The sequence below is a fragment of the Chiloscyllium punctatum genome, chromosome 11 (assembly GCF_047496795.1).
Source record: "Chiloscyllium punctatum isolate Juve2018m chromosome 11, sChiPun1.3, whole genome shotgun sequence".
NCBI lineage: Eukaryota > Metazoa > Chordata > Chondrichthyes > Orectolobiformes > Hemiscylliidae > Chiloscyllium > Chiloscyllium punctatum.
The window spans coordinates 42,755,289-42,779,664 of NC_092749.1; the positions used below are offsets into that span (position 1 = coordinate 42,755,289).

The 24,376-nt window shown below is 37.8% G+C and overlaps 1 protein-coding gene across 4 annotated transcripts in view; it reads right to left on the minus strand.

The window, feature by feature from the left end:
• Positions 1-1,379: 1,379 nt before the first annotated feature.
• Positions 1,380-24,376, minus strand: part of LOC140482933 (echinoderm microtubule-associated protein-like 4) — a 290,517-nt gene continuing 267,520 nt past the window's right edge. For all 4 annotated transcript variants that reach the window (XM_072580689.1, XM_072580688.1, XM_072580690.1 and 1 more), the window contains 4 exons: positions 20,546-20,633; positions 12,046-12,144; positions 4,828-4,958; positions 1,380-3,249 (listed from right to left, as the gene is read on the minus strand). In XM_072580689.1, the coding sequence (XP_072436790.1) occupies positions 3,031-3,249; positions 4,828-4,958; positions 12,046-12,144; positions 20,546-20,633 (537 nt within the window). In that variant the 3' untranslated portion in view covers positions 1,380-3,030. The remainder of the gene's footprint in view (positions 3,250-4,827; positions 4,959-12,045; positions 12,145-20,545; positions 20,634-24,376) is intronic.

Sequence of the window (24,376 nt, forward strand, 5' to 3'; positions counted from 1 at the left end):
CTTATCAGTATACAATGGTGAGCTGCGATTCAGCCTTAGGAAAATTACCTGGATTTGTCTGTGAGCTGGTTGAACTGGGGTGGAGAGGAGGCAAAGTGAAATTGTAGTGAGGAAGATGAGGAAAGTGATCTTGTTCTAAGAATGGCTCACAAGAGTATTGTGGAGTCAAAAGGCTTACTCCTTTTCTGGATACATATAATTGTATGTTAAAATGGTTAACTTATCTACTCGTGCTTTAACGTCTTTGTTAAGGAACATTTCACCCAGTTTCAGATTAATGTAAACTGGGTCTTAAAAGGTCAGTTACCTGTTTCTTATTTTGTAACCTATCTTGTGCAAATGTATTTTTCTTTCTTAGTTGGTTATGTTTTAAAATGAGAAAGCACTTGAGGTTTTGGAATCATCATTCTCAAAAAGTTCAACTTCACCAAACATCAAAAACCCATGTTTTCATAAAATGTACAATGGCTGAACAATAATGACACTCTTCCATTGTGTAGTGTGGCAAAAATCTGAAGCCTCCTGGCTCAGCACATCCTCAGCTCATTGGGTATTTTAGAATCACATGCCAAGTGTAGTAGCAGATGTGTTTTAGAATATGGTACAAAATTGGTGAAATTACAGCACAAGGTTAAAAGCAGGTTATGACAGAGCAACATTGTCTTCCCAATGATTCAGAGAAAGTTTCTGTTTTTCTCTCTCAGTCAACTTGGAGAACCTAGAACAATAAATGAGAGACAACACAGTGCAAGCAACTTCAATCAAAACTGGATGATTCTACTATATATCCTCCAGAACATAATTCATGTCTATCCTATTCTTAGCTATACAACCTGTATCAATGTAGTGGCTATGAGAATAGGTCAGAATCTGACATGCTGCAGTGAATTCACTCCTGATTTTTCAATGTCCCCATCACCCACAGTTCAGAACTGGGATAAATACTTCTCGATCAGAGTCAGCATACAAGGTGCAACTCTGCATCATCCACAACGTTCATGATACTGTGATTAGTCTGAACAGCAACCTCCTCATCACATGTCTGCAGCATGTACGATTGATAGTGCACACTGCAGTAACACATATCAATACCATCTTCTTCCTCTTTGATCTCTATTACAGCAGTAATACCACTGCCTTGGAGTTCACCCAAAGTCACACGTTATCCTTACATGGACATATACCAGGATTTCTTCATCAATATTAACTCAACATTCGAAATTTCCAATTATTACTACTGGGGCTGCAACGGTTAGAGGGAAAATCAATTACTAGCTTATCAGGACATCAAATACAGTTTAACCAGTGTGTATTTTTAAGGAACAATTCAATTAAATAAGTATGATTATACCACAGAACATTAAAAAATCACCATCAGATGAATTTTCACTGATAATTTTTATTTGTTTCTTCCCATCAATTTTTATGGCATTTGTCAGGAATGCATGAAAACACAGTTCTAACATTAACACATTGGAAAACCCTTGGTCAGTCATATTTCCCTTACAATCATTGTGTTTTTTTTAATACAGCAAAATATTTCCCACTTTAAATTCCATAAGTTATTGCAGACCGATGCATCGATTCAATGGCTGTTATACTGTTAGTTGGTAGCTGTAAGGCTCTTGTATGTCAATAGCATCCCCAGATAGCACCTATTATACAATAAAAGAGCTCAATCTACATGTTTTTAGAGCCCGTGTAGGCACTTTCTCTAGATCAGCAACATAATTGTTGGATGCCTGGTAATGAGATAATCCTGAGTACAGATTCAAAGGGAATGACAGTTCTGATCCACTTTGGAATGGCACGATCTGGTAAACACTTGATTTCACACTTAAGACTTAAGCACACTTAACAAAATCTAGAATCACTAACCATAACTTCTCATTAATCCTAAAGCATTGGATCAACGTATCAAACATAAGATGTAACTTAATCAATGCAAATCAAAGTATAAATAAGTTCATTTGGACACTTCCCCTTGCATATTGTCAGTGAGTGTTTTCCCCCTCTTGTATAGCAAGTACAAAGTGAATCTACAGTTTAAACAATTTCCCAGGTCTAAAAAAAAAAGGAAACCCTCCCCAGAAAAAAAACGAAACCGATCTATACTCTGATATCCTGATAATGTACTTTAAGTACCACGTTATACCACGGCTGACCACGACCAGATTTAATACATAGCAACTGTGCACCATGATACAGTATAAAATACAAATGTGGTATCAACTTGTCGAACTTAACCCAATGGAGGAAAGAACACCAAAAAAAGACAGTATATATTTTACCAAATCCTAGAATTATTTAATGACTGATTTTATTTTGGATGATGTAACTGTTCCTAATACCCATTTACTACAGGAAATTATTTTTAAATTAAAAAATATACAATCAGAAGATGTGTGTAGACTTGAGATCACTTTACGAGGTATAGTTTCAATTCATCTGACAAAAGTAAGCAAGCCTACTTCAAATCAGAGATCACAAAAATGTCTACGTGACCACCAGACACTAGTGATGTGAAGACATTGCATATTTAATATTCAAGAAGGCAGTGCCATGCTCATGGCAGTCGTGGTTTACCAGATGACTCTGAGAGTCAATCTCATTCACAATTCTTGGCCACAAACAGGCCTGATAAAATGACAGTTAATTTTGACTGAAGTTAACAGTTAACCTTGTTTGTTATGCAATTATTTAAGTTCAATTTGAAAAAATGCTTTATATTACAAAGCAGACTCATTTCAGCATATCCCAACCACAGAAGTGTCTTTTTTCCAGTATTTACAGTCTGTAACTTCTGACTTTATTTAATTGTTTCACTAAAATCTACTTTAACTGTTGCAATTTCTTCCCAAGAAGAACTTTAGCCAGTCATTAGTCACTTGACACTTGCAAGTGATGCCTATTCCATCCTTGCAATGGAAGATTAGAGCAGAATTAAACAAATCCAACAGCCCCATTCACTATACCCAGCCACTACTCCTCATCAAATAAGCCAAGAATCTCCTATTTTGTTTTGATGCTTTAAGACACTGGCGAGTTTTCTGTTGGACCGTCTGTTGGAGAAGATGGAGCATTCTGCTCAAGGTTGCTTCCATTTGAAGGAAGTGGGGTCTTCTCGGTCACTCTCCACTGTATGATGCTGGTGTCTTTTCCACCCGTTGAAATCAAGTGACCATCATTGTAGGTGAAGCTAACATTGGTCACATGACTACTGTGTGCACTGTAAACATGACTTGGAGCCTGGAAGCACATCACAAGAGAAAGATTTCATAAATGGAAGGATGAAAGCTGGATTTACAAATGCTCAGGCAGGTAAAGATAACAGAATAAACAAGAGGAAAATAATATTTATTTTCTATAATTTAACAGCTAATATAGAGGCTTTCAAGAAAGTAATATAACCATACATATTAGCCAGCACAATGGTAATTAGGGTGGATTCTTGTTCATTCCTGGGATGACAGAGTGCCTCATGAGGAAAACTTCACCTTGTACTCATTAGGTTTTATAAGAATAAGAATTGACTGAAATAAAGATGATTGATGATTCTAAGAGGATGTTTGGCCTCTTGGGGGAATCTAGAATAAGGAAGTACAGTTTTAAAATACGGGCTCCAGAGATGGATTAGATTCTCTACATTAGACAGCAGGTGGAGGTTGGGTCTTTGAATATATTCAAGGTTGAGTTGGACAGTTTTTAAAATCTCTGACAGAATCAAGGTGTGGAAGACAGGCAGGATATTCAAGTTAAGTCCTTAATCAGATCAATTATGACCTGCAGAATGGAAAGTAAAGTTGTCATAGCCACAGAGAGCCATAGGTCTGCTCTCTTGTTAGAGAGACACCACTCTGGTGGTTTAACCTTAGGATTGCCACACCTCAGGCAAGAGGAGGAGGTTAAGGAGGAGAAGCCCACATAGTAGCTTGAATCAGTACAGGAATTGAACCTATGCTGTTGGGTGTCACACTGCATCACAAACCAGCCATCCAACCATTATTAATATCTTCCATATGGTGTCCAGAAATATACATAACACTCTCAAGTGTGACTGAATCAGGATTCAATGTAGGCTCAGTGCAACTTCTCAACTTTTCAAATTTATCCCTATAGAAGTAAACTAATGTTCAGTACGCTTTTGTTCTGGTATTTTTGATTTGCAATTAAAAGATAAAGTTAATTACTTTTCTCTGTCCAAGATTCTGTTGCTTCTCTGGCCCATTTAGCTTCTTAATTTCAAGGTAATATGCAATTCCCCTAAATTTTTGAGCAAAATGAAATATCTCACACTTATCTATGCTAAAATTCATTTGTTAATTAAATGCCCTTTTCATAAATGTACTAATTTATCATAATTTGTTCCAATCCACTTCTGGGCTAACTAATCCTTCCAAATAGATGATGCCTGCAAATGTAGAAGTTGTGATTTTATTCAAAACTCTAAATTGTTAATAATAAATTGCAAATAATATAGTCTCAGCACTAGCACTACTTCCCACCTATTATGGTCAGAAGTTCAATTCTTCAAAATTATTTTTCAAGTTAACATTGATGTTGAGTCAGGGAACCTGCAAGTTTGAAATGGCTTACACTAGTGTTCCTGACCCTCAAGAACCAGACAATGCATCCAACACTAAGGAAAACGAATTATAATCTTCTTTAAAAACATACAAGCAAAATTATGTACTTAGTTAAAATACCAATAATATGGAGTTAAATTTACTGACTAGAATTTGGTTACTGGATTCAAGGTCTGATTTTACTAGGGCACCATAGCCTTTAGTTTAGTAAAAATACAGAATAAATAAAATCATAATTTACCTTAGGTTTAGAAATAGGGTACTGAAAGATATGAACTTTGCAGAAATCGTCAGCAACAGCCACCACTTTTTTGCTATGAGATCTGCAAAGTGCATTAATATCTGTTCCATCCGAACCTTCAGGCCATACTCCTGCAAGGAATGAAAAACATGCATCATGCTCAAAGAGAGTTGTTCTTTTAAAAATTGAGTACTGATCTATCTGATGTATAGAAAGCAAACATTGGAACCAATGAATTCTTGAGTCACAAAATAGCATTAGTTTTCCAAAGGTTATCTTGCAGAAATTATCACTGTCTCTATTAACAAAAATGTTACAAGTCCAACATCTCAAGAATAAGTAGAGAATTCTATGTTAAATAATATCACCATGTTATGCATTCTACTAAAGAAATTGCAGTATTTAAACTTATTGAGGGGTGGGTGAAGCTGATAGAAGGCTAAGTTCTGTCGGCTTTAACTTTGTTTTGTATTTCCGCAACTACCAATGAATTGCTAAACACAACACCTCATTCACTGTTTTCTTTGGAAGGTAGCTGTACTATATGATACTGTGTTTTCACGTTTAGGAATAAAAAGAAAAAAATTACAAACATAATTTTTTTTTAAAGAACAGTTATGACTTTCCAATACAAATCTTCACATCATATCAACAATTTTAAGATTTGTTCTTTTGAAATTGAGTTTATGAAATTGTTGAATTCAAAAGTTTTAAAAAATATAACTGGATACCTTTTATATGCAATGTTAAATATTGTTTACAATTACAATGGTTATAGGTCATAGCCAATCCTTAGTGTGATGTGAAATAACTTAGTTCAAACAGTATGACTTAAATAAATCAATACATGTTGCTAATGACTTCCTTTATGGCTAACTGAAGAATGACTGGTCTAAACCTCATGTGTTTTGTAATTGCTTTTTAACATATCAATTAAAAGGAGATGAATCCTGAGGAGCAATTACAAGGTAATAAATTGAATTGCGGTGCAAACATCATCAGTCTAATTAAATAAACCTTGGGTGGTGGTAGTTGTAACTTTCTGCTGTAAACCACTGTTAAAGCAGGATCCTTAAATAACTTATTTAAAAATAAAATTAGACACGAGCTTGAAACATAAAAATGTGCATCCAACTTGTTTCTGTGCTGTTACAATTTATAAATCTGCTCATCTGAAACAATATGCTACAATTCAAAAGCACGGTGAATTTTATGAAATATCAGACAGGTGAAAGTTTCAACAATTTTTACACAGGATTTCTCTTTGTGCACTCTAAGTTTTTTTTAAAATTAGTTTTACACTGCTCACATCATTATGTAGATACCATGCCCCTTTATGGCACCACACTTGCAAGAAGAACTTGGCACTGTCAGGACCTTCTGGGATTCGTGCTGCTGGTGCTAAATTTAAAGTTCAGCTTTGCACTAGGTCATTTGCTGCTGTGGATAACCAGTGTATACGTCGTAGAAGGGAAACAAAAAGGAAAATACTTCTAGAGTGGGTAGGTGGCACAGATGCCATCAACTGCAAATACCATTTCACATTTATGAATGCTTTGCTATTTTACATCATCTGTCTGATCAGCTATCAAGTGACGGGAGATGCTTTCCTGAACAAGTGCACTTGATTTGAGATAGTTAGAAACACAATGCTATTATAAAAGGAGTAAAAAGATTCTGACCCAGGGACACTGAAGGAATGGTCCCTTATAACTGTAACCTTCAATAAGCAGTCCCACTAGACTGATGACAACCCAATCTCTGATCAACTTAGAAGAACAGCTTCAACTTATGAGCAACCAGACTCCTGACTGCTCCCTGTGCAGCTCTCCTTCTGACTTACTATTAATCTCCAGATTGGTTGTACTAGATCTGGGAGACTGGCCATAGCCCAATCTCTGGATAGTAGTGATAAGAAATCCCTGACCATGACAACTTCAAGTGGCTTACTGTCCAAGCCCCTGGACAGATCGGATGCTGCCCTTGACTGAATGAAGTGATGATAGTCCCCTTGACTTAACTGAGGATTATTACCCTTAGCTTTGACACATGGCCATTTGCCTGAAGCACATGCAGTGTGTTTGCCATGTTAATGGCACACGCTGTAGCCATGACATTGATGTATCATGGTGCCATATAGTAATATGTCCATTCCCTTCCCTGATCAATGGTGACAACCATGATGAACTGCCTGGCTTTGTGTTTGTGCAAGAGGGAAGTACCTGTGAATCTTTAAGATCTGAATGAGGCAAAGTGCAAAAAGACTTTACAAATCAGAGATGCAGTGAACATCCAAATAAATGTAAACACTAAGACAGCAAACAAAGAGCTGAGGTGTATCCTGGTCATAAAACGGTTGCTGGCCCTACACAAAAATCACCCTGACAGTAGTAGCAATGCAAGGGGTCAGTGTGCATGGAGTTTAGGCTAATGTACAAACATGAAGAAGTGGTTAACAGACAAAGTAAGGAGTATGGTTAAATGGACTATTTACAAGTTGACAGGCTGAAAATACGAGTGTTCTGTAAAGTTTAGAGTTGTGGTCTCAGATTTATGCAACTTATAGATGGAAACCAAGAGTACTGAACTCAATGACATTGTAGGTGAAAATGCAGATGAGAAGTTTGCAAAGAGATATGTTAATGAAAGGGCAACAAAATGGCAGGTAGCAGTTTGTTTTAAAAAAAAAAGAGGCATGAAACATTGGACACTCTGGCAGGAGGAAACATATTTCCGCTGATGGGGGAGTGCCGAACCAGAGGACACAACTTAAAAATACGGGGTAGACCATTTATGACGTAGAAGAGGAGAAACTACTTCACCCAGAGAGTGGTGGCTGTGTGGAATGCTCTGCCCCAGAGGACAGTGGAGGCCCAGTCTCTGGATTCATTTAAGAAAGAATTGGATAGAGCTCTGAAAGATAGTGGAGTCAAGGGTTATGGAGATAAGGCTGGAACAGGATACTGATTGGGAATGATCAGCCATGATCATATTGAATGGCGGTGCAGGCTCGAAGGGCTGAATGGCCTACTCCTGCATCTATTGTCTATTGACTGAAAGATAGAGACTCTGGCACACTCATTCAAGGACCACAGCAAGTTAGTTTGGATGCACAGTATACAATAAGGCCAACAGCATGTCAGTCTTCAATGCAAGGGGATTGGGGAAATGAGTAAGGAACTCTTGCTACAGTTGTATAGTGCTTCATTGACAGCACATCTTGGAGAACTCTATACAGCTTTGGTCTCCTTGGCCAAATGAAACACTTGCCTCAGGAGGTGGTAATGTAGGGTCGCTACCTTGCTTTCTAGGAATGAGAGCTTGTGCTATGCTAAAACATTGAGTAACTTGGGTTCATACTCTGAAGTTTAATACAATGAAAGGTAATCTCAGCAAAACACAAAATTCTGAAGGGGCATGACAGGTACACACGTTGTTTCCCTTGATTGAGAAATCTGTGGTACAGAGGTGCAGTGTTGCTTAGGACCAAGATAAGGAAAAATTTCTTCACTTTAGAGTGTTGTAAAACTTTGGAATAGTTTTACTTGAGAGTTTGTGTATGTTCCATCAAGTCAAGGAATATGCAGAATAGATGGGAAAGTGGATATAAGATAGCAGCTCAGCCTTAATTGTATAGAAGAGCAGAGCATGCGCATAGTCTACTATTGTGCCTATTTCTGATATTCTTCTAAGACTCCACATTCCTGGTGACTTGACTTTTTCCCACAAATATTTACAAATATCCATGCAAAACTCCTTGCTGTCTGCAATTGCTCCACTTCCAATCCAAATTATTGACTGAATAGCACTGAAGTAAAAATATTAAAAACATTTTAAAACAAAAATAGTCAATAATTTACCAAGATAATATTTGATCTCCATTTCATTACAGTAATTGAGTATTTCTCTCCAAAAAACATTCATGCCAACAAAATTAACAGCAGATTTGGTACAAGTTATTCTGGTAACCAATATTATTCTAATTTTACAGTACGTTTTAGGAGAAGATAGATAAATTCCCTGTTAAGTATGACTAGGTTCAATCAACAGGTTTTTCTTGTGAAGTGACAGAATTGAAAACTAATCCAGGGTTATATTTTTCCTGTTTGGATTATCATATATTACTGTCTTCAATCATTTCAATAATTGGCAAGTTATTTATTAACAAATAAAAATGTGAGGTAAACAGTTTGTCAGTGAGAAATTTTGGCTTTAAAAAAGCATTACATTTATTTTATAATAAAAACAAAAAGTAACTTTTGTAAATAAAGATGGTAATATTCAAACTGATTCTGTTCTAAGCAATTCAAAAAACACTGATTTTGTCAAACATTTAACACAAACGAACAAACACTGCAATTGTTTCACAATTCAAGCTCTAATCAAAAGCTGGCTTGAGTTATACTTATGCAGGATGCAGAAGTCACAAGACATTAAGAGACATTTACTAAAAATGGTGTATCACCCATACTTACATAATGTTTGAAAGAGTCTTAATGTTGTAATAAATTTAAAGCATGTTAATTGCTATATCAATTGGGACCCAAATGTTTCACCAGAATAGGCAAACGCGTATAATGTGTCTGACATTTTAAGTCTTCAGCAAATTGCACTAACCTATTATTCCTTGGCAAATCTTCAGTTTACAATAACATAATGCACTTTTTGAAGAAAACAAATTACATGAGGAAGGAATTTATTCATAAGTTTAACATACTGTCAGTTTACGTGAAGCAACTCAGAAGAAGGTGATTAATCATAACTGCATAAGGCACACAGTGCAGAGTTTCTGATTTTCACATACTCCCTGAATAACATTTGTTAACACACTCATATTTGATAAGACCGTTTTGGACACCAAATAATAATTTATATCCATGATTGGAGTGACTTAGATGAACATTTACTAATACCAAAAGGAGGTAATGTTATTTTGAGCCAGAAGGTGGCAATAGTTGAACAGCATTTGATATTATTTGCAATTATTTTTATCAAAGCTTTTAATTGTGGAATTATTCACTAGCTAAAATATACAAACATATTTAATGTTCCAAAGTAAGACGACAAATGAAATAAGCATGACAACGTTTTAAACCTTCTAGTACGAACCAAAGATTAAAGAACAGTACTGGATTAGTGGTGCTGGAAGAGCACAGCAGTTCAGGCAGCATCCAACGAGTACTCTACCAATTCTTTTATTAGTACAATGCACTGAACCTAATGATTTTTAGGTGAAAAATCACAGACTGTTTTGTAAGGGATTTTTGACAACTGGCCTAGTGAGATTTCTTGCCACATCTTATCAAACCCACCTCATTAATTGCCTAACCTGTCTCCATAACGTCTCTTTTGTCCGATTCCATCCTCATCTTAACACATGTATTTCCTGGAACAACTCACCAGTCATGGATATCTGTTAAACAGCAAGTATTTATTGTCTTGCGCCATCTTTGAAAGGCCACTGTGCACCTTGACAATAAATGACCCTCACTGGCAACACATGGCACAGTAGCCAAAATGCCACTCTGCTCATGACACATAGCTGCCATGTCTGACACTCCCTCACATATACAGCTCCATTCTTTCACCGTAGTTGCTGTTTAACCAACCAGGCCACCAATATTCATTCTAAGCTGCATGCTTCATACTGTGTGATTGGTGTTGGCCTGGTAATCGTGGCATTGACTTCTGGTATTGGAAGTTGCTCAGAAGTCAGGAGGCCCACACAGCCAGTATGAAAATTAGAAAGAATCGCTACTTTGTCCCCAATGCCCATGCTGACCTGTATCTTGCCATTGTTCATAAGGTCATCACCACATACAGGGAAACACTTTGACAACTCAAACATCAACTTTTATTTACTGCCAGCAACAAAAAGTGAACACAAACAAAACAAATAGAGGGGGCAGGTTGCCTCAGCAATGCAAATGAAATGCCGGCATCGTGACTATCAAATATTTTATAATCCATGGTGATTGGATGCTCATCTACAGGAACTGGCTATCAGGCAATTCCTGTTTAGCTTGTAAGTCCCCCACACAGCTGAACTCTAGCACGCACAAAGAGAACATCCTCCCTTCCAATGTCCTCATCCTTGTCCTCAGAAAACAACTGTCCCCATTCTCCCAGTTCTTCAGCATCTGCCACACCGTTACATTGTTTGCCCCAAGTGTGCACAGCATAGCATGCCAGGCTAATGAGGCACACCTTGTTGGACTATCCTGAAGCATCCCTCCCCACACAGGTCTAAGCAGAGGACGTATATTTTCAGCTCCACTACATACCTAGTCAAAGCCAAGGCAGCATTGTATCTGCGCTCTACGTCAGTTAGGGGGCTGTGCAGTAGCACTGTGTGAGTGAGCACTAGGATAGCAAGCAAATAGCCCTGAGGTGCAACATGGTGCAGTCAGTGAGCCGGATGCTTGTCTGGGCATGGAAAGTGTCCTTGTCACAACTTTTCAATACTAGTTGCTGGTGCACCCTGCAATGCAAATCTATGCTTCCTAAGTAGCCTGTAAGTGGATTAAAGGTGCCATAATGGTTGAGGAGTTGTTAGATGCCAAAATCTGTGGATGAGGTGTTAGCACAACGTCAATCATGGATCACCCCCAGAAATGCTGTTTGGTGCTAAGCAAAACGGAGGTTGGTTTGCAACCAGACGTCAGCAGACACCCACTCTGACTTCCATGCCAAGAATTCCTGGTATCACGCTTGTTTTGAATGCTGGATAAAATATGAAGCTGAATATTAAATGAGGTGAGTTGCAGCATTAATAAGGCATTTAACACGATTGAATCTGCCTTATTTGGCAATTTACCATGCTTATCGAGAATCTTATCTTGACACTCAGCAAATGCAGAAAAGATGCAACCAGATGCTCAGCTGAACCTTCACAAATCTCGCCATAGCTCATGTTGCTCAGGACCAATAAGATTCTGCTCATTTTTCTGTATTTTGCACTGCAAAACCAGTGTCCTGGCTGAAATTTATCAGAATTACATATTAAACCATGATCCCAAGACCCCTGCTCAAATACTTTCCATAATAACATATTTCAGATGAAATTTTTGATGTCTCCCTTCAACATTATATGGTGTTTTAAACAGACTTAAAACACACACTAGCAATTATTATACTTTATATTATTATTGTATGAATTGCATATGAATTACAGATGTAGTAAAATCCCAAATAGTATGTAGTGATGCAACTACCTACCAAAAACATGAAAGCCCAGAACACACGTATATGTATACCATTCCATATCTCTACATTCAGAGCGGTTTCGGATCAGCTTGCAGCCATTTTGAATATCCCCTAAAAACATAATGCCTTTAGATTAGTCAAAACATATTTTTCTTGCAATATTATTAAACTTTCAATAGTCTTTTTTTATATTTGGAGTTTTATTTTTGATTCATACACCCACCCCATAGTAGCCATTTTTGAATTAAGAAAGAAAATGTGAACTCCTCGGCATCCATTTTGGAATATCTCTGAACTAAAACACCGGATAAGAATAAGTGAACTATTCATCAACACATAGTGAATAAATTTGCATTTTTATCTTTAACTCTTTTTATATCAATGTTATTTTTCATCTCATCGGTTATGCCAATGGAATGATTCTCCAAAGTTTACTTCATTGTAAAATTCAAAGATCCCTCTCCATTTCCACTCTTATGCTTAATGACTGCCAAATGCTGTCCAACTTTCTTCTGAAGGGATGCTATTGTGCAAAGATTAAGAAGGAACAATTAAAATTTAGATCAGATATAGGCATTACAGAAACACCCATTTATTTTTGATAAACTGCATATTTACTACTTTTTTCTAAATAGCAGAATAAATTCAAAATATACTTGGACAATCATATAGACGGAGTTAAATCTAACTATGATAGATTCACAACCAAGAAGTAGAGTGTTTGACCTAAATACTAAATGATCATCTATGATCACACCGTACATTTTTCTCATTGTCACTAAAACTCATGCTAATTCAGATTCGTCATCTTCAGACCAAATTTCTAAGTTTACTTAAATTATCTCTTAATGAAAGTTGGTTTGGTGGTAATTTCCAGCTTAACACGACATTAAGGAAGAATCAGCCTAATATAAAAGCAACTCAGGCTTATCAAGATTCTATAAGCCCAAAATATAAAGACCACAACTTTTGAATGATCTCGATTTTGGATTGATGACCAAAATGGGAAAGGAACAGTTTTTAAAGCAAAGACTGTGTGAAGGATCTCCTGCACTTTTAATAATGGATTACACGAGTTAATTTCCTTAGTTGCTTTGTTCAAGCAGTGATGCAATGCGGGGGGGGGGGAAACAATACTTAAGATGCCATGGCAGACTATGTGGCCAAGATTCTAAATGAATACTTTATGTTGGTATTCACCCAGAAGGATATAGAGGATAGTGAGATTTGTGTTAAGCATGCTAAGACGTTAGAACATTTTGACATCAAGAAGCAAGTGGTGCTGGGTCTCTTGAAGAACATGAATGTGGATAAGTCCCCAGATATCTCTACCCCAGATTATTGAAGGAGGCAAGATTGCTGGGGTCTTGACCAAGATCTTTGTTTCTTTGCTAGCTTCTCGAGAAGTCCTGTCGGATTGGCAAGTAGCTAATGCAGTTCCTCTGTTCAAGAAGGGAAGTAGGGATAATCTAGGAAACTATAGACCAGTGAGTCTCATATTGGTGGTTTGGAAGCTACTGGAGAGAATTCTTGGATAGGATTTATGTTCATTTGGAAAAGCATAACCTAATTAGGAAGTTAGCATGGCTTTGTGCAGGACAGGTCATATCTTACAGACTTAGTTGCATTTTTTTTTGAGGAGGAGACAAAAGATGATTAATGAGAGGAAACCAGTGGATGGTGTCCACATGGATTTTAATAAGGCTTTTGACAAAGTGCCTCATGGTAGATTCATTCAGAAGATAAGATGCATTGGATCCATGGTGATTTGGCCACATGGATTCAGAATTGGCTTGTCCATAGAAGGCAGATGGTAGTGGTGGAAGAGTGTTTTTCTCGTTAGAGGTTCATGACCAGGGTTTTCCACATTGATCTGTATTGGGATCTCTGCTGCTTGTTATATATACAAATGACTTGGACGAAAATGTAGATGGGTGGATTAGTAAGTTTGCAGATGTTACAAAGATCGGTGGAGTGTGGATAGCATACAAGGTTGTCAAAGGATACAGCAGGAGATGTTACATATATGGGCAGAGAACTGGCAGATGGTGCTTAATCCAAGTGAGTGTGAGGTGCTGCACTTTGGGAGATCAAATGTTAAGGAAAAGTATACAGTTAATGGTAGGATCCTGAATAGTGTTGGCATACAGGTCATTCTGCTATATCGAGTGTTTTGTTTGCACAACGTTGATATAACGCGACTGATGAATTGGGGACAATGTTTCTAAAGCATGAACTTTTAAAACATGGTTTATAACGCAATTCTGGCCTCAAGAATTTAAATGCTACTGATATTACACAGTTTTCTTACAACATGGGATTGCACGAGAACTGAACTACTGCATTATAGCAGAACTGATCGTACAAAGGGATCTTGGGGTTCAAGTCTCTAGCTCTCAAGGTACCACCCTATCTACTTGCGTGGCCAATGAAGATGCTTGCCTTCATTGGTCAGGGAATTGAGTACAAGAGTCAGGATGTCATGTCACAGCTTCACAAGGGTTTGGTTAGGCATGTTACATTCAATTTGGGGGGTTGCCACATTACAAGTGACAATATTTCTGTTGAATAAAGGGAAGTGACAATATTTCTGTTGAATAAAAGGAACTATGGAGCTATGAGAGAGGAGCTGGCCAAAGTTCAATGGTGCAATACCTTAGCAGGGATGATAGTGGAGGAACAATGGCAGATATTTTTGTGTACAATGCAGAAGATGCAGGATCGGTTCATTCCAAAAAGGAACAAGGATCCTAGGAGGCGGCATGGGATACCGTGGCTGACGAGGGAAGTTAAGAAAAATATAAAGTTAAAAGAGAAAAATTATAACATTTCAAAGCTAAGTGGGAAAGCAGAGGACTGGGAAGCTTTTAAAGAACAACAGAGGATTACTAAGAAGGAAATACGCAGAGAAAAAATGAGGTACGAAGGTAAACTGGCCAAAAATATAAAGGAGACTAGTAAAAGCTTTTTTAGGTATGTGAAAGGCAAAAGAATGGTTAAGACTAAAATTGGGCCCTTGAAGACAGGAACAGGGGAATATATTACAGGGAACAAAGAAATGGCAGAAGAATTGAATTGGTACTTCAGATCTGTGTTCACTGGGGAAGACACAAGCAATCTCCCTGAGGTAACAGTGGCTGAAGGACCTGAACTTAAGGGAATTTATATTTGCCAGGAATTGGTGTTGGAGAGATTGTTAGGTCTGAAGGTTGATAAGTCCCCAGGGACTGATGGTCTACATCCCAGGGTACTGAAGGAGGTGGCTCGAGAAATAGTGGATGTGTTGGTGATTTTCCAGAGTACGATAGACTCGGGATCAGTTCCTGCGGATTGGAGGGTGGCTAATGTTGTACCACTTTTTAAGAAAAGGTGGGAGAGAGAAAGCAGGAAATTATAGACCAGTTAGTCTAACCTCAGTGGTGGGAAAGATGCTGGAGTCTATTATAAAGGATGAAATCACGACACATCTGGATAGTAATAACAGGATAGGTCAGAGTCAGCATGGATTTATGAAAGGGAAATCATGCTTGACTAATCTTCTGGAATTTTTTGAGAATGTAACTCTGAAGATGGACGAGGGAGATCCAGTAGATGTAGTGTACCTGGACTTTCAGAAAGCTTTTGATAAAGTCCCACATGGGAGGTTAGTGAGCAAAATTAGGGCGCATGGTACTGGGGGCAAAGTACTAACTTGGATTGAAAGTTGGTTGGCTGATAGGAAACAAAGTAGTGATAAACGGCTCCGTTTCGGAATGGCAGGCAGTGACCAGTGGGGTACCGCAGGGATCAGTGCTGGGACTGCAGCTTTCTATAATATATGTTAATGATATAGAAGACGGTATTAGTAATAACATTAGCAAATTTGCTGATGATACTAAGCTGGGTGGCAGGGTGAAATGCGAGGAGGATGTTAGGAGATTACAGGGTGACCCAGACAGGTTAGGCGAGTGGTCAGATGCATGGCAGATGCAGTTTAATGTGGAGAACAGGAAGGCAGATTACTACCTAAATGGAATCAATTTAGGTAAAGGGGCAGTACAGAGAGATCTGGGTGTTCATGTACACCAGTCAATGAAGGTAAGCATGCAGGTACAGCAGGTAGTGAAGAAGGCCATTAGCATGCTGGCCTTCATAACAAGAGGATTGAGTATAGAAGCAAAGAGGTTCTTCTGCAACTGTCCAGAGCCATGGTGAGACCACACCTGGAGTACGGTGTGCAGTTCTGGTCTCCTAATTTGAGGAAAGACATTCTGGCTATTGAGGGAGTGCAGTGTAGGTTCACGAGGTCAATTCCTGGAATGGCGGGGACTACCTTACGCTGAAAGACTGGAGCGACTGGGCTTGTATACCCTTGAGTTTAGAACACTGAGAGGGGATCTAATTGAGACATATAAGATTATTAAAGGATTGGACACTCAGGAGGCAGGAAACATGTTTCTGCTGATGGGTGAGTGCCGAACCAGAGGACACAGCTTAAAAATACGGGATAGACCATTTAGGACAGAGATGAGGAGAAACGTCTTCACCCAGAGAGTGGTGGCTGTGTGGAATGCTCTGCCCCAGAGGGCAGTGGAGGCCCAGTCTCTGGATTCATTTAAGAAAGAGTTGGATAGAGCTCTCAAGGATAGTGGAATCAAGGGTTATGGAGAGAAGGCAGGAATAGGATACTGATTAAGGATGATCAGCCATGATCATTTTGAATGGTGGTGCAGGCTCGAAGGGCAGAATGGCCTACTCCTGCACCTATTGTCTATTGGCTGTGGAGGCTTTGGAGAGGGTGCCGAAGAGGTTTACCATGATATTGTCTGGATTAGAGGGAATGAGGATAATGAGAGGCAAGAAAAACGTGGATTGTTTTCTCTGGAGCAGCGGAGGCTGAGGGGAGACTTGATAGAAGTTTATAAAATGAGGTGCATTGATAGAGTTGATAATCAGAATCTTTTTCCCCAGAATGTCTAATACAAAGGGGCACACTTTTTTTTGGGGAGGGGGCATCATGTCCGGAACAACACTGTGGCAGATAGGCCTGTTCCTGCGCTGTACAGTTCTATGCGTGCACATTCAGAGTAAGCTTTGCCCAGTGACACACTACTATTACACAATCCAATTGAGACAAGCTGCGAATGCTGATGTCAGCAATGCAATGACAACTGTGATTGTTCACCTGTCCAGGAGCCAGTTTGTGTACACAATACAGGAAGAGAAGTCTCCTGGAAAGAATAGATCGCTCTTTCTCGCCATGACATAACCAAAGCCTGCATGACAACTAGATATCCTTTACCACTAGTTTCTATAAGCTGTTGCTCTTAACTAGTGACTAAAACACTTCAAAATTAGTGTGCCAATCATCTGTGTTTCCTACAAACAGTGAAAGAATCTGGGAATAAGATGATTGGAGAACAGAAGGTTTTGGGGAAACCCTCATTGAATCCTGGGGATTGACACTATTGAACCATTTCTCCTCAGTATGCTTTCCTCCACCGATAATGTTTAGGTTTGTTTGTTCTTCTGTGCCTTGTTTGTGCAGAGGGTTAAGAAGGGAACTAAATAGTCAAATGATAATTAGTACAGTGATGTTGATAACTCATTTTTGTTTGTCTGCAGTTAGAGTTGATTTATTTGTAATAAATAATAGTTTCGTGTTCAGTGTGTTTTGTTAAACTGACAAGCAAATTCGGAACTTTGAGTACTTTGATTAAATCTATAACTTCTGTGACAGCCCTGGGAGTAGTGGGCTCTGACAATATCAAATGGCTTCTTTCAGTGTTGTAATGACTATAATCCTATGACTGAAACCTGAACATTCCTCTTGTAGTATGGTGTTAAGCACCGAACATAGTCATTACAACACTGAAAGAAGCCATTTAGTTCATCAAATCCAATTGGTCCTCTGTGCAGCAATATGGTCAGTCTCATCCCTTTCCTCTTTGCTTGTACAGCTGTAAATCGATTTCCTTCAAATGTCCATTAACTATCCTTTTCAAATCATTCTTTGCCATCACTTCAATCAGCATAACAGACAGCAAGTTCTAGGTATTCACTAATCAGTACATTAAAAATAAAGTTCCTCACATCGCACCTACAATTATTGCTCAAAATGATGAACTTGTGACACATACCATTAGCTAATGGAAAAAAAACCGCGGTCTTCAAGTTGCTATGACATAAGGGTGAACTCGCCAATTGGATACAAAATTGACTTTATGGTAGGAGACTGAGGACAGTGATGGAGCATTGTTTTTCAGACTGGAGGCCTGTGACCAATGTTGTTCCACAGGGATTGTTACTGGATCCACTTATGTTTGCCATTTGTATAAAAGATTTTGGATGAGAATATAGGATGCATGGTTAGCAAGCTTGTGGATGACAACCAAATTGGTGATATAGTGGACAGTGAAGAAGGCTATCCAAGACTACAAAGAGATCTTGATCAACTGGATCTATAGGCTGAGGAGTGGCAGATTGGAGTTTCATTTATATAAGTGAGAAGTACGGCATTTTGTTAAAACAAACATTGGCAGGACTTATACAATTAAAAGTAGGGCCACCTATCACCCTTTTCCCCATCCACCTATTGCACTCTAGGCTACCTTCTCCCCAGCCCCATCCCCCTCCCATTTATCTCTCCACCCCGGAGGGTCCCAGCCTCATCCCTGATGAAGGGGTCCTGCCTGAAACATCGATTGTATTGCTCCTTGGATGTTGCCTGGCCTGAGGTACTTTTCCAGCACCACTCTAATCTTGACCCCAAGGTAATGCTGTAGAGCAGAGACCTTGGAGTTCAGGTACATAGTTCTTTGAAATTTGCATCACAAGTAGTCAGGGTAGTTATGGCAACATTTAGTATGCTTGCCTTCATTGCCAAGACCTTTTTAGTATAGGAGTTGGGACATCATGTTGCGATTGTGCAGGACGTTGGTGAGGACACTTCTGGAGTAGCTTGTACAGTTCTAATCACCCTGTTACAGGAAGGATATTAAGTGGAGGAGATTCAGAAGAGGTTTACCAGGATGTTGTCGGGAATGGAGAGCTTGAGTTATAAGAAGAGGCTGGATAGGCCGGGACTTTTTTTTTCTGGAGCATAGGAGATGGAAGGGTGACCTTACAGTGGTTTATAAAAATCATGAGGTGTGTAGATAAAGTTCCTAAGGTGGAGGACTTCAAAACTAGGGAGCATATTTTTAAGGAGAAAGATTTAAATATGACACAAGGGGCAAATTTTTATTTTAAAAAACATAGTGGTCAGTGTGTGGAATGAACTGCCAGAGGAAGTGGTGGATGCACGTACAGTTACAATGTTCAAAAGATATTTGGAATAGTACATGAATAGGAAAGGTTTGGAGGGATATGAGCCAAATGTAGACAGGTGGGACCAGTTTAGTTTGGGAACATGGTATGAGTTAGTTGGACCAAAGGGTCTGTTGCCATGCTGTACGACTCTGTAAGCACTTTAAATGATTAAAAAAAACGGTCACAGGTAGACAGAAGCAGATTGTTTTCAGTTGTTGAGAGGTCTAACCTAACAGCCATTTAGATAAAATTAAATATACACAATTTAGAGCAGAGGAAAAAAAGTAGAATCAGTTGCAAAGAATTGAAAGGATGAATAATTCACTTCCAGGGTTAGTGGTGGAGCCAGATACTATGTCAAGACTCAAAATTACTTTGGATAGGTAAATGAAGGGATATGGGAACAGGCTTGGTAAATGTGATTCAGATCATTGGCTGAATGAACCAAATGGCATTCTTTCCTGAAACTATATACATTTAAAATCAATCCCTTAACTTTACTTCCAGTTCCTGATTGATGTTTGCCACTGTTCATAATAAACTTTAGGATATTATAGTTGCATAAAATGGAGCAACATAACTGTAAGCAGTAATTATTGTCACAGTTTCAGGAGGCTGAGGGGCAAACATTCAGGCAAAGTTGTGCAATCTGTAGACTGTTACTGCATACCATTTCAGATTAATTTTAAACTTGTGATTACAAAATGCTGGTCTGCTTGTGTTTAAAATATTTGTAAATGGAGACAAGTGATATTTGTGAAATGTTAGAAATACTTTCAAATATATTTGCAACCATTTGAAACTTGGGAGTTTGGGATGGGTAACAACGTAAACAAAACGTGTGCCACTGAAATATGTTAGCTGCCACTACGTTGGCAGAGTTTAGTACAGACTGTACACACACAGTCTGAGAAATTTAGGATTCCCCACAGAATCAGAAGTTGTAGCAACCTTACTACAATTTGGCAGTAATAGCTCAGTGGTAATTTACAATGAATTGGTTCTGTGCCTGGGTTACTAAATAGGGCTAAGTACTCAAGTAACAATTTATAAATTCTGAGGTAGAAAGACTGTCATCATTAACATGCCAAATTTTGTTTAGTTGGATCACAGGCTGAAAGAAAATATATTATTCCAAAGAACAAAAACAATACCTACGAACATCATAAGATAACTGAAAAACATTATTTTCACTTTTGGGAAGAAATATCAGAATACTTACAATATAGGATTTCATAGTCCCCTGAGTTAGACATTATGAAATTTGTATCTGGTGACCAGTCCAGGTGTGTAATATAACTGGAATGTCCCTGAAGAGGGGGGGGGAAGAAATAATAAAATTAATTTATAGATCGTATTCCAACAGCATTTTTAAATTGAGAAAAACAATTAGAAATGCAAGCGATATCCACTTCAACTTCAAAATGCTGAGCCCATAATACATTTGAACTTGAACTTTCCCTGCCCATTTTAGTGTTAGAAATTAAGTGTGGCAGCAAACAAATGGTTAGGAGTTCTGATAGAACTGCTCACTTTGCATGGAGGAGTTATTTCTCCATTTGGGTGTCGGCTATGTAGGAAGCACCCACCCCAAGCAAACAACTGACTTAAAAGGACACTAGTAAATACATTTAATCTGAAACTATTATTGTTTTCTGACTGCTTTAATTATTTCTGTTTTTTAGCACTAAGATTCTCAGTAGATTTTGTCCACATTGTTCAAATTTTCTTTTACTCTTTGCACCAATTCTAGTATCAATAAGTTTCACATGTCTGAGATGCTTGGAACAAAAGAAAGACACCCTAAGGAGGGATGTCAGACAGAGCAGATCGTGAAAGAAGTGACACAGACAAACTTGGTTTTGGCAGACAATAGTTGCAGTGGTTCTTCTTCACAAAAGAAGCTAAGACAGTGCTATTAAAACATGACTGCGAGAAGAAGTGTGGTGTTATACATCAAACATTTTGTAGCAAGGTTTGAAAAGAACATCAGGGTGATCAGCAAGCAGTGCACCCTGATGTCAGAACACTGACAATTGTAACGGTATCATTAGAATGGCACAGTGGCTCACTGCATTCATCTCATGTTGTTTCATCTCTGTATCAGGTTTAACTAGATTGAGATCATTTTCATGTTACTTTCCAGTATGCTACTTGCATTCCCTTTGTTTTTGCTAGTTACTTTTCTGTTCTTTCCTCTTTATTTCACCTGAGTCATAGGGGTTTTTCAATGGACTGGACATTATGAGCCTTTCAAAAAGCTTTAATAATTGTTGTTTCCTTATTTTAATATTCCCTGCTATCAATTTTCCCCTACAAATTCAGTAAGAGGTGATTAGTGGCATCCATTCTCAGAGTGCTTTAATGCACCACCTCAAATCTCCATCTGAAATAAGAGACAATCTGAACATAGTAAACTGGATGCAACTTTCATTTGACTTTATCTAAAATTTTAATTAGCCATTCGCGTTTAAACTGTGTCTACCTCTGAATCTCATTTCCCGCAAAATAAAATTGCCCATGAGAAGAGGGCTAGCTGCCTATTGAAAATCATGTCACTATATGTCTGCAATTCTCCAAACACTGGGAATCTCTTTACAAAACATCAGAATGAACATAGGAAATATTTCTGCTTAAGACAAGGGACAGAAATCACACCTTCATTTCAAAATGTGTCTGCACACCATCTAAAGAATAGAACATTAAATAAAACCTGACATGCTTAATAAGTTCTTTCAAGGGAAAAAAAGGCTTCAGTTGCAGAAGAATTTTTATAGGCTTGCTTTGTTCTTTTTACAGACTGCTGTAAAATGCTAACTATTCATTTGAGAAAATCTGCCACATGCTTTAAGACAAATCTATTACACAGGATGAATGAACTACGTCAATCTTTCCAAACAACAGCTTTAGCACAGTACAACTTACTTAGCTTGTAAATGGATACTCTATCAATGCTAAATTTCACCTGTATTACATTTTTGGGGTAACATGATTTTTCCTTAGCTGTAAAAGGGAAACGAAGGAACAATAAATGTACTTAAAAGAAACTAGTTTAAATACTGCAGGTAGGATCTAACCTGACAAAGTAAAAGGATATGAACTAGTTTAGGACTGCCAAGCAAAATAAAAATCAGGATCTTGCAACATAAGCTTTTAAATATTAATCCTGTTGTGGTTCATATTTAATTGATACCACTGCTGCACCCATTTCATTAATGATGTTCAAGGTGATTCTTGACATAAGATAGGTATGTGAAGACTAAATTCAGTGATACTGTGCTTCTATTTAATGTAAGGAAAACCAAATTGACTTGACTGATTCTTCTGCACACAAATTTAAACAATTCATAAAGACACAACAATTAATCAGTCTTCAAGGTCTAGCATCTGTGCAGACCAGCCAGCAGTTGCATCAATATAATCTGAAGATTTACAGACTTTGAGAGCATCATGCTTTTCAAAATAACTCAAATGTATACGCAGGTCAATTTACATACTTTCACCAACAAAACTTTAGTAAACATTCACAATAAGTGAATGAGTAGTGACTAGAGATGGGCTTGTTGTGAGGTGGCAATGAGACTACTGAAAGCAGAATGAAGATTTTACATTAAAATAATCTTCTGGTCATCTACTTATTTTTGCTGGCTTTCTTTGACTCACTGCAGCACTGATTCATTATAGATACATTATTAAATTTCAGCTACTCTATATCAAATAATTATAATGCTGGGACATGATCACTAACTAACACAAGGTTCAGAATTGCTGGCACAGTAGAAATATGAGTTATAACTGAGAAGGTTCAGATACAAAATTCACCTTGCACTCTCCTGAAGTGCAAGATACGGCGTTGTTAGGACAGACCAAAAAAACACAATAAGAAAACCAAGGACTTGGAACAACCATCTCTACTCCCAAACTTTCGCCTATTGCTGAGAACTCCTCTCCATCTTAATACTCAGTTTTGATAATCTTTGTTACAGAAGAACAAGGTGTAGTCACAACTGAAATTTAGAGAACACAGATTCTAAGACAGCAAAGCCTCAGGCCACTTTGTTGAAGATGATTTTAATGACACAGATACCAAATCTAACTATTTCTCCAGTAGTGCTGAAGACACTCAACACATGGGTTACAGAGGCCATTCTTCATTTGACACATTGCCAAGGTCAAATCAAAATACATGACATCATTGGTTTCTCTGCTTCATGTTTTGTGTGCTGTGGACTTGCATGCTAATCACAGGCTATGTGGTAACTTCGTGATTATCAAATTAAAAAAGTAAAATCAGCAAAAATTGTAAATATATTATTCACAGAATATAACTGATTATTTGTTAGCCTGAATACTAACACAATATTTGCATGTTTTAACAAAAATGCCATTTACCTCAAAGTTGATATGCAGATAGCTCAAATGATGAGCTGTTAGTAAAAATTATGACAAAGTTCCTCAGTTAATCAGACTTCACAGATCATTTTACATTGTTTAATTTCCCTGCAATCTAGAAGTTGAATTCCAAAAGTTAAATGTTTTTATACAATCATAAGCAGTTTATTTCCAGTCTGTGAGAAATTTGGCAGCTGTACAAAATTCCTTTGGCTGAAATTTGAGCTTTGAGAACAGGCGAGATTCTTCTTTAAGAAAGCCAGAGATTTAACCTTTGTGACTAATCATGCTTATTGAAAAAAGTATATTACCAAATTATATTTATTGGGTAGAGGAGAAATCAAGATTTCTGAGTATCATATTCAAACAAAAATATATTTTTCATAAAAAATTTAAGAACTTTGGAAAACACAATGATTGTGTTCAAGCACTATCAAGCAGCAATCAATAAAATAAATACAATGAACAAACTAGCACAGTAGAGTATAAATTTGAGAAAATCTAGAACACGCTTTGAAGACTGATTTATTACGCCTGTGGACTGAATTATATTGAGATACTGAATACGTAGAGATACACATTACAACACATAGCATGAAGGTAAGTCTGGCAGGTTGTGCACCACTTAAAATTATTCTGGAAAAGGGGGTCCTGGGAACAC